Source organism: Salvia hispanica, chromosome 2, assembly GCF_029641045.1.
Source record: "Salvia hispanica isolate PSC_SH4W2 chromosome 2, Shi_PSC_v1, whole genome shotgun sequence".
In the NCBI taxonomy this organism is placed as follows: domain Eukaryota; kingdom Viridiplantae; phylum Streptophyta; class Magnoliopsida; order Lamiales; family Lamiaceae; genus Salvia; species Salvia hispanica.
In genome coordinates, this window is record NC_142693.1 from 39,279,986 (window position 1) to 39,290,558 (window position 10,573).

Consider the following 10,573-nt stretch of genomic DNA (forward strand, 5'->3'; position numbering starts at 1 on the left):
CTTGGGATTCTGACAAAATCTGCACTATAATCCTAATGAATCTATAGAAGATTTGATTCGTTTCAATTAAGAGTGACTGAAACTTGAAGGCCATCTGCTTATACAGATCATTTGCAAACAGCAGAGCCACACCTACTTGATTGAGGTGCAAACCCAACTGTTTTCATATTTTTGTCCTTTTTGCTTTTGGTAAGCTGGCATATATCTGTTTTGATTACAGTCTTAAGTGATCTAATTGAACCAACTTCTTTGTTTTAGGGAAATTGCTTAAAATTTTGTTTGAGCCTCTTAGAATATGAAAATTTTTAGTCCCGATTCACTTTTACCATAAATGATAATAGGGTCCCACCTTCCACTAACCCATCCACTCACATATCATTTAAAACTAATATATATAGTTGAACCCTATTCCACTCACTTTTTTCCACCAACTTTTCTTATCATTTCTCAAAACCCGTGCCGCCCATAAATGAGACTCCTAATGGCGGACGGAAGGAGTATATCAGTTAAGTAATGTTAATTCTTTGGTTTGGTGAAACTACACAAGTAAAATTCATTATATCTTGGGTTGAATATTTATTTTTAATGCCGTAGACTGTAGTAGTATGTAGGAAAAATAAACACATGGTATACGACTTCACGTGTCAACCATTTCCCTTTATTAGTGTTATGTAATAGTAAAACCTGTGCTTATACGATTTAAATATTCATAATATTCCACACATAAAAACATAGGTAAATTATTATCACTAAAGGTTAACTTGATTTGTATCTCTGATCCTGAATTTTTCTAAAAATGTTATACTCCAACATTTGTTTCATATTAATAAAAACCCCAGATTTCTAATTTTTTTTAACTAAAACTGCTTCCAATCAAATATTGTTCGCAAGAAATTTTATGAACTCGTAAAGTTTCTTTAAATAACCTAAGTCGACGATTATACTAAAGAAATAAAATTGCACAAAAAGTCAGCTTCGTAACAAGTTGTTCTCACATAAAGTCTTAACCAATCAATAAGAAACATAACTTGACCGAAACCATGAAAACAGACAAATAAATAGTACTACATATGATGCCTATAAACATCAACTCCTTGCGACAAGAGATTCGATCAATTGTTTTACATTCCACAATATTAACAATGACGGGGAAGAAAAATCCACAACCTATTATACATCAAAGTCAAAACACAACTCTCAACGCTGTGAAGTTCAACACCAGCATAGCATTGTTTTCCATCACACTTCACCTAATACATAGCATACTATTTAAGAAAAAAAGTCAAAAAAACCACATAACAAAAACTAAAAACATACTATCCGCCTTAGGAGAAATTTTAAGTTATGCACAAATACTTCAATCTAAGGCCTAATGGAGCAATATTTCATACTACCACACATCTCAATCACAAACGTACATCAGTGAAAACTATAGCTAAGAATGTGAAATCGACTAAGTTGATGCTTCAACATATCTCCCTAATACAGTCAGTCAAGAATATAAAGCTGAGGTCATTGCATCTTCAAGGGGGAGTAGGATTAGGAGTAGAGTAGTACACTTCTAAAACAAGAGAAACAGCCAAGTACTTGATGCGAATCCTCTTCGCCAATTATAATATGCTGCATGCTTTTTGACCCTTTCTCTTTTTTTTCTTCTTTTGCTTGGGTGGCTGCAGAACAACCTTTATCGCTGCATCAAAGACAGCCTTCACATTCTGCAATATTTGGAACAAAAATATGATGTGATATTTGCAGATGTATCCACTAAAAATTTGTAGTTCTGGTCGAAGTTCAAAATATAACCTGTTGTGTCTTAGCACTGCATTCAATGTAAGCAGCAGCTCCAATCGATTTCTTCAAGTCATCTCCCTTTGAATGGAGAAAGGAAAATCAATCTTTCTTTCACAAGTAAATAGACAAGATAGCATGAAATTTCAGTTTGACGGAACCCAATGAGGTGAATAGCCAGATACAAATTGCAAAGTGCAAACACACCTGTGCTGTTGTGATGGGCACTGCTCCGGGGTGGTCCACGAAAAACTGCTTATCCTCTCGAAGATCTGCAAGGCATTAAGCTTCAAATTGGACCGCTATAAAAGGTACAGAATTATCGAAGTAGGAAGAGCAGGAGAAAGGGAAGACCACATGCGTTCTTCTCTCTGTATAGTTTCTTACTGGTTTACAAATTTCAAAACATTTTATAAAGAGTACATTATAAAAAGCCAAATCAGTAACTTATTTATACGAGGCCATTCTTCAATAAGGAATAAACTCATGACACTTCTAGAGGTTCCATCACTTCATTCTTGCATGGACAAAGAACAGAGGCAGAGTAGTGTGTATACAAAATTGAGTTGCAATGTTAAATGTTTGAATCATAATTCCAATAGATCCTACCAAAAACAATCTGAAAATGTCAAAGAATAGTAGTATGTGGTAACTTCAATGACATAATGACGCATGGGCATGGCATATGTGCCGTGTGAGAATATGCTGGGGGAGAAAACATAATTCAAGACTGAAATTAGATAGGAGCATTTTAGTAATCCGTGTTGTCAGGATAGTCAGCCAGCAAGTAGATATATATTGTAAACAATGTTCCAGGCCAAAAAATGGGTGGGAAATTAGTCCCGGGCACAGTGGAAGAATATAGAATCAGATCCTCACCGAGCTTTGTCCCCACAAGGATTATTGGAACTCCAGGAGCATAATGCCTTAATTCAGGTATCCACTGAAAATTGAAATATAAACAATCAACGTCATGCAATTCAAAGTTTTTTCTACTTTGTCCAGAAGGGGGGGAATGTGGCATAACAAAGTTTATATAACCAGACTGCCCCTCCAGCTTATTCAGACAAAAGGATGGCACAAGGAATCCATTAAACAGGTTTACAAAGTGCCCAAATTTTTTATCCTTTAACGAAATGAAGAAAAATGAAAATCTTGCATTTCTCAGTTACTTTCCTCCTCTTTTAACAAACTGTTGTTCGAGAAACCAAAATCTATGAAGAGGTCAGGATTCCTATACACTGAGGTATATGAAGACTCACCTTCTTGGAGACATTCTCGTAACTGGCCTTGCTAATAAGAGAGAAGGCGAGTATAAAGACATCAGCCCCACGGTAGCTCAACGGTCTCAATCTATTGTAATCCTCTTGACCTATAAAATAGAGGGTAGGGTGATTGACTGTTCCATGGTTTTTTGTACGATGAGTTAGAAGATAGGCATGGCAATATCCAATTTACCTGCAGTATCCCACAATCCCAGATTAACAGTGCTACCATCCACTACGACATTGGCACTGAAATTATCGAAAACAGTAGGGACATAATCCTGTTTAGGCCAATGCAAAAAATGATCCGGTTAGAAACCTAGTAACCCAGAAGGAAAACTTTTGACTGCTGAAAACTATAATAGCATGTGGCTAGAGTGTAACCAGTTTGAACATGATATGTCGTAGAGCACAAAAGGAAAAGTAAACCAGACAAAGTGGAGCAGAGCCTACAGTTCAACTCAGAGATTACACAGGTCCAACGAGGAAGGAGAAAAGTTTCACAAAATTTTACTTGTCTATGAACTTTTGGTTCATGCAATATCAGTAAGCACGATCTATACCAATGAAAAGTGAGTTACAACATAATGGTACTCATAAAATCTACATTTGAATTGAAAGGGGACAAAATGAAAAGTGAATCAGGAAAAACTAAAAGAAGAAAAGGAATCTAGATAGACATTCTCTTTTTTCAAATTTGTATCCATGTCATAAAAGATAAAGGAAAAACTAAAAGAAGAAAAGGAATCTAGATAGACATTCTCTTTTTTCAAATTTGTATCCATGTCATAAAAGATAAAGCTAAACCACATGAATTCAAATTCACTGTTAAAAGTTAGAAACAAAATAGGTAATTTGAAAAAAGGTGGCTATGTGGGTGACAAAAAGTCCAGTCAAAAACATATCCAATCATCCTCTTTTTCAGACATGATAATTCAAAACCATATCCACCTCAGGCACTTACTAATAAACCTCACAGTCCAACAGTTCATGACATTAATTCTTTTTATCAATATCAGAATGCCCTAACAAGCGAGGGAAAAAAACTCTTTACCCAACCATGCCAAAACTACAATGACTACAAAAGCTTAAACAATAGTACAATACCAACATCAACATTACCTTCTCTTACCCAAACTAAAACAATCCACCCCCAACAACTGACAAAAATGAAAATTAAAGCACAACTAAAAAAAAAAAAAAGTTACCGTTGGAAAAGTGTTGCTAGTGTAAGAAATGAGCAGACATGTTTTACCCACAGCCCCGTCGCCCACGGTCACGCACTTAATAAATCTAGACGCGCTCATCTCACCGCCGGCAAGTCCCCTTCCAACCGGCGAACAATTATCTCAACTCGAATTACTTCAATCCCCCAATTTTGCAGCACCGATTAGCAACCAATCAACTGCTTAGCTGCAAAATGAATCAGGAGGGGAACCGTTAGAAATCTCCAATAACACCGAATCAAAACCCTAAAATCTCAAAATTAAACCCTAACTATTACAATTACCAACTACACAACCAAATTCAACAGCCACATCATTGTCAGTCAAAGTCAGAAACACGAAGCAGATTAGAGAGAAAGAGAGCGCATTACCACAGCAGGTGAGAGAGAGAGGGGTGGAGATTTGAGACTGTGAATGAAAGCAAAGATGGAGTTTTTAAATGAGCGGGACAGCTACGAGACAGCTATAGAGTAGCATATTACTCGAGGTGCTACTCGGGTCATTCTATCACTTACCAACACACAAAACCTTCATTTTCTTTTTCGGGAAATTAGCCTGCTTTTTAAGTGTTCAATAATTTTACTAAAATTGAATGCCTATTGAATTTCACATGTTTTTTCATGTGAATGAAAGTATATGGGGCAACATTTTATTTAATTTTTACAAACTTTGGTCTGTTTCAGCCAATATAGTCACTCTAAACTATTACTACTCCTTATCTATTATCGGTGCATATTTTCGGTGCATATTTTGAGTTATTTATTATCTAAAATTCCGCTTTAATTCGATGCATATTTTAAGAATTATAAAGAAATTGATGGAATATTTTATTAGAACGTGGATCTCATTTTATAAATTATTTTTATAATAAAAATAATTCTTATAATTTATTAAGTATAAGATCTTATTTAGAACGAAAAAAAATGTGATTTTAAATCTCGAACACCTAAAATGGGAAATAAGATATTCCCTCCGTTTCCTCATAGTTGAAGCGAAACTTTTCAACACAGAGTTTAAGAAAAAGGTTGTTTAGTGTGTTAAGTAGATAGATAAAAACGTTTTGATAAAAAAAATTTCTTTTTTGTATATTTTAATTAATATAAAATTTATAATTTATTTAATATCTTAAAAAATATAGTATAAATTATTTTATAATTTAAATTTATAATAAAAATTATTAGACATTCATATAATTTGTAATTGAAGTATAACATAATAAAATGCACAAATAAAAGAAATACTGTAAAATAATTGAAAATAAACAAACCAAACTACAAATTAAAAGTGAAAAATAAGAAAGATAACTAATACTCCCTCCGTCCCACATTACTTGAGGCGTTTCTTTTTTGCAATCGTTTTGGAAAAATGATAATGAATGGAGTAGTTAAAGTGGAAAGAGAGTAAAGTAAGAGAGGGGATAATTTCGTTTGGCTTGACCATTTTATAGCTTAACATTATCCTATTAAGGGTGACCCAAATGATAGCATTATAAGAAAAACTTGTGTTAATGGTATGTTCCTTTATTAATTTTGCCTTGAGGAATTGAATAAATTTACCTTCTCATTTTGCCTCTAATAAAACCATAATTAGCATTGTCCCATGCAAGAACGCTACATACAGACATCCACAACCATATTTTTCGTAACCAAATAAAACAAGGCACACATAAAATTGAATAACAAGTAGAGAATAATTGAAGAAGAAGAAATCCGAGAAAAGTTGCTAGTTTAAATATATGCCACTCATTTTGGCTCTATTAAAACATGGCACTCTTGTTTTGTGCTTCTTGATCCGCTGGCGCCTCTGCCACTGTGGAAGAGGTTTCAAATTAATTAGCTCAGATAAAAAAAAATAAAAAAAAATAGGATTGATATAGCTAGGTGACATAATGATAGATCCACCTAAATTTCTATTTTTCTCCCTCTTGGCATTGTTCATTGCCAATGCTAGTGCCCATTCCGGCCGCGCCGCCGTCACCTACGATGGCCGGTCCATGATCATCAATGGCAGCAGGGAATTGCTCTTCTCCGGTTCCATTCATTATCCACGTAGCACTCCTGAGGTATTTATATTTTCACATACATATCATATTAACATTAATTTAAGAGAATAATATTTGATGATGTTTATGTATTGTGTGTAGATGTGGCCTGACCTGATCAAGAAGGCTAAAGAAGGGGGTCTGAACCTCATCCAAACATATGTTTTTTGGAATATCCATGAACCTATTCAAGGACAGGTAATATATTTTAATTAATATTATAAAATGAATTCCATGACCTTAATTTGTGTTGTTAGTTTAGTTAAACTTTGAAGGCAATTATGATTTGGTGAAATTCATCAAGATGATTGGAGACAATGGATTGTGGGTGACCCTTAGGCTGGGACCATACATTGAGTCAGAATGGAATCTGGGGTATATATATATATATCACATTCTTTATTTTTTTTCCTATTATCCAACATCTAATTTCAATATAATATTGATTTGATTAAATAGGGGATTTCCATACTGGCTAAAAGAGGTCCAAAACATCACCTTCCGCTCTTACAACGAACCTTTCATGGTAATAAGTTCAATAAATCTTGCAATCTAAAGATAAATATAAATTAGTTAGTTAATAATTGAAAAAAATTACATGCATGCAGTACCACATGAAAAAGTACACAGAGATGATCATCAACATGATGAAGAAGGAGAAACTCTTTGCAGATCAAGGAGGGCCTATTATTATGGCACAGGTACCTACAATACAAGACATATATATATATATATATATATATATATATATATATATATATATATAAAATTATTTCGAGAAATTAAAATAACTTTGATGGCGTATTCGCAGATTGAAAACGAATACAACAATGTTCAACTATCATACAGAGAAGATGGTGAAAAATATATAAAATGGGCAGGGGATATGGCCGTTGGCCTCTACAACGGTGTTCCATGGATCATGTGCAAGCAGAAGAATGCTCCCGACACAGTAGTAAGTTTTTTATTGGAAATGTTTTTTTTTTGTGTACGGATGTAGTATTACTTTTACGATAACAAATTCTTGATTATTTTTCAGATTAGTACATGTAATGGAAGGCATTGTGCAGACACATTTACTGGTCCAAATGGCCCTAACAAGCCATCTTTATGGACTGAGAATTGGACTGCTCAGTAAGTTTTGATTATAAGGGAAAACTTCAATTAACAAAGTTTTGATTATAAGGGCAAACTTCAATTTACTAAAAGAATTGAGGGAGATTTTGGTTTATGTGAAAATGCAGGTATAGAGTATTTGGTGATCCTCCGTCGCAACGGTCAGCAGAAGATCTAGCATATGCTGTGGCAAAATTCTTTGCCAAAAATGGCACCCTCAACAACTATTACATGGTACATACTACATACTATAGTAGTACATTTTTATGTGAAATCGATTTCCTTGTTCATTTGAAATCTATTTCCAGTACCATGGTGGAACCAATTTTGGTCGAACAAGTTCATCGTTCGTGACAACACGTTACTATGATGAAGCCCCCCTTGATGAATATGGTAAGATAATTAACTAAGTAACTACATTAGATCAACAAACTATACTTTAGCATTGGAGTTAATAAAAATTTGAGTTTTGTTTTCAGGTTTGAAGAGGGAACCTAAATTTGGTCACCTACGAGACTTGCATAGGGCTTTGAAATTGAGCAAGAAACCTTTGTTGTGGGGCCATCCAAAGCTTCAACGTGTGTCTCAAAATGTAGAGGTACATAATCCATTCTCGAATTGAATTCCCATTAAAATGAAAGCATATTAACTTGGAACTAATATTGTTGTACAGATCACAACTTATGAGAAAAATGGGGGTAAAATATGTGCTGCATTCTTGACAAACAACAATAGTAGGGTAGCTGAGACAGTCGAATTCCGAGGTGAAGAATACTACCTCCCACCTAAGTCCGTCAGCATTCTGCCCGATTGCAAGACAGTCGTCTTCAACTCTCAGGCGGTATGCAAAAAAACTTGTGTTTGTTCGTCCACGTGGATGCACAAATAGAGTTTACTAATTTTCAATGTATGTTAGGTTGTTGCACAACATAGCTCTAGAAACTTCGTGGTGTCGAACACAGCCAAGTTGAGAGGGTGGGAGATGTGGCGAGAGAGCGTCCCAACACATGACAAATTGGAAGTGAAAAGCGTCTCACCAACAGAATTGTATTCTTTTACAAAAGATACCTCAGACTATGCATGGTACAGCACAAGGTATGTACAAATACAATCAATGTATATAGGGTGTACAACAATGTGATGACATAATATGATTGTTTGACCATTTGTCAGCATTTACATAGACGGAAAGGACTTGCCGATGCGCCACGATGATCTTTCAGTGCTTGAGGTTGCAAGCCTTGGCCATGCGTTGCTTGCCTTTGTCAATGGCCAATATGTTGGTAAGTCAATGTCATGTTTTCTCACTCATTTATAATACTAACTCTTATTTTGTTTACTCTGATTAGAATATTAAGACTATGTGTATAGGTTTTGGGCACGGTAGTCATGTTGAAAAGAGCCATGTATTAAAGTCTCCGGTGACATTTAAGGCTGGAATCAACAACATATCTTTGCTAGCCATGACAGTTGGACTCCCGGTAAGGTTAAAATATACATTAATTTCCCTTTTTCTTTATGTATGGATTTGATTTAAAGTGCAAACTATTATTACAGAATAGTGGAGCTTATATGGAAAAGAGATATGCTGGACCTAAAGCTATCCTCATTCAGGGCTTGATGTCTGGAACTCTTGACATATCTAGAAATGAATGGGCCCAACAGGTCACCATCACTCTTATTTTACCGTTCCTATTTAATTTAGCTGTTAAAATATTTATTTGGATAATTAATTACTTAGGTTGGAGTGAATGGGGAGAAGATGGAATTATTCAATGAGAAAGGATCAAAGAAAGTGAAATGGGCTCCCTTAGATGGAAATCTAGGCCCTCTCACTTGGTACAAGGTGGAGCAATAATTAATACTCTTAATAAAAAGGAATATATAAAACTCATATCTTACTAAATTGGTTTTATTATTCATTTGAAGGCATATTTTGATGCTCCGGAAGGAAAAGAGCCGGTGGCATTAAGAATGACAAGCATGCAAAAGGGAGTGATTTGGGTGAATGGCATAAACCTTGGCCGTTATTGGGTATCTTATCTCTCAGCAACAAAAAAGCCTACTCAAGAAGAGTAAGTGTTTATATTTAAGTAAATATACTAATAATAACAAAAATAACATGTCACATCTAATGTTGGTTGATATGTAGATATCACGTACCGAGAGCATACTTAAAGGAGAAGGACAATCTATTGGTCGTGATGGAAGAAACCGGAGGTGATCCCCAGAAGATTGAGGTGTTGACGGTCAACAGAAACACGATTTGTAGCGTGATAACCGAGTACCACCCACCGACTGTCAAGTCATGGGAAAGGAGAGACAACAAGATTCGCGAGATCTTCGACCCCGTGAGGGCTGCACATCTCACTTGTCCCGATAACAAGGTCATCGGAAAAGTTGAGTTCGTGAGCTTCGGAGAAAACGAGGGCGCTTGTGGGGCCTTCACTCCGGGCCAATGCGACTCCGCTAAGGCCCACAAAGTTGTTGAAGAGGTAAGTAACTAAGTAAATCAAACATGTGTTGTGCTAATTTAATTTGTTTTACTTTTGTATATGAAACAGCTATGTTTGGGGAAGAGAGGTTGCATAATTCCATTTGAGAGAGAATCGCTCATTGATCATGGCAAAGATTCATGCCCTAATGTGGCGAAAACGTTGGCCGTGCAAGTGGCTTGTACCTAAATAATTAACCTAACTTTCATCTTTGTATTAGTTTTGTACATACCAAGCTATTTTCTAGAGCCCATTCGTCATGATTCAATCTGCTATATGCAATCATCACCCAATTTATTGAACATATACTGTTTCAATATTATGATATTATCATACCTCGTGTATTATAGTGCCCTCTTTATGCAAAGGAATACAAATCTTTTTATATTGACCACATATAATTAATTACAGTTGGAACAGTAGAATAAATACATGCAATGGAAATAAAATTAACTGATCAAGGGTATGGTCAAGGGTCTGTCCCATTATATTTTTGAAAGAAAAAGTAGGGGATATATAAAAGTTAATACATTAGCCTTTTTCTATTTATGCATCCCTAAGTTCACCTTTTGTTTTCTTCATAAACTTTTGGTGATAATATTTTGGCAAAACATGTCCAGAGGTCTTTGTATTAATATTCTC

The 10,573-nt window shown here is 35.1% G+C and overlaps 2 protein-coding genes across 3 annotated transcripts; one reads left to right on the forward strand and one right to left on the reverse strand.

Annotated features, from left to right (window-relative positions):
- Window positions 1–1,074: 1,074 nt before the first annotated feature.
- LOC125200677 (rac-like GTP-binding protein ARAC3) lies at window positions 1,075–4,795 on the reverse strand. Of its 2 annotated transcripts, none has more exons than XM_048098404.2 (8): window positions 4,651–4,795; window positions 4,262–4,466; window positions 3,247–3,334; window positions 3,051–3,160; window positions 2,668–2,731; window positions 1,996–2,060; window positions 1,804–1,869; window positions 1,075–1,715 (listed from the first exon to the last, which is right to left on the reverse strand). In XM_048098404.2, the coding sequence occupies exons 2-8, from the start codon at window positions 4,358–4,360 to the stop codon at window positions 1,611–1,613; spliced, it is 597 nt and encodes a 198-aa protein (XP_047954361.1). In that variant the 5' UTR covers window positions 4,361–4,466; window positions 4,651–4,795; the 3' UTR covers window positions 1,075–1,610. The 2 variants fall into 2 exon arrangements, with proteins under 2 accessions (XP_047954361.1, XP_047954362.1); XM_048098405.2 differs by lacking the exon at window positions 4,651–4,795 and adding an exon at window positions 4,564–4,588.
- A 1,291-nt stretch (window positions 4,796–6,086) lies between these two features.
- On the forward strand, window positions 6,087–10,320 carry LOC125194845 (beta-galactosidase 13-like). The gene is made up of 19 exons (XM_089063806.1): window positions 6,087–6,341; window positions 6,423–6,518; window positions 6,583–6,695; window positions 6,780–6,846; window positions 6,929–7,021; window positions 7,132–7,275; window positions 7,360–7,454; window positions 7,565–7,670; window positions 7,745–7,829; window positions 7,916–8,034; window positions 8,110–8,277; window positions 8,353–8,531; window positions 8,610–8,719; window positions 8,808–8,917; window positions 8,994–9,101; window positions 9,178–9,282; window positions 9,366–9,511; window positions 9,589–9,931; window positions 10,001–10,320. Exons 1-19 carry the CDS (start codon window positions 6,168–6,170, stop codon window positions 10,118–10,120), a joined length of 2,481 nt encoding a protein of 826 aa, XP_088919932.1. The 5' UTR covers window positions 6,087–6,167; the 3' UTR covers window positions 10,121–10,320.
- Window positions 10,321–10,573: the final 253 nt, after the last annotated feature.

Excerpts from the sequence above, each read along its gene's own strand:
- LOC125200677 (XM_048098404.2), bottom strand. The coding sequence starts at position 4,360 with ATGAGCGCGTCTAGATTTATTAAGTGCGTGACCGTGGGCGACGGGGCT. Across the intron at positions 3,161-3,246 it reads GGGATTGTGGGATACTGCAG|GTCAAGAGGATTACAATAGA; the intron begins GTAAATTGGATA and ends TCTATTTTATAG. Across the intron at positions 2,061-2,667 it reads CCTTGTGGGGACAAAGCTCG|ATCTTCGAGAGGATAAGCAG; the intron begins GTGAGGATCTGA and ends AATGCCTTGCAG.
- LOC125194845 (XM_089063806.1), top strand. The coding sequence starts at position 6,168 with ATGATAGATCCACCTAAATTTCTATTTTTCTCCCTCTTGGCATTGTTC. Across the intron at positions 6,696-6,779 it reads GAGTCAGAATGGAATCTGGG|GGGATTTCCATACTGGCTAA; the intron begins GTATATATATAT and ends TTGATTAAATAG. Across the intron at positions 9,283-9,365 it reads GCCCTCTCACTTGGTACAAG|GCATATTTTGATGCTCCGGA; the intron begins GTGGAGCAATAA and ends ATTCATTTGAAG.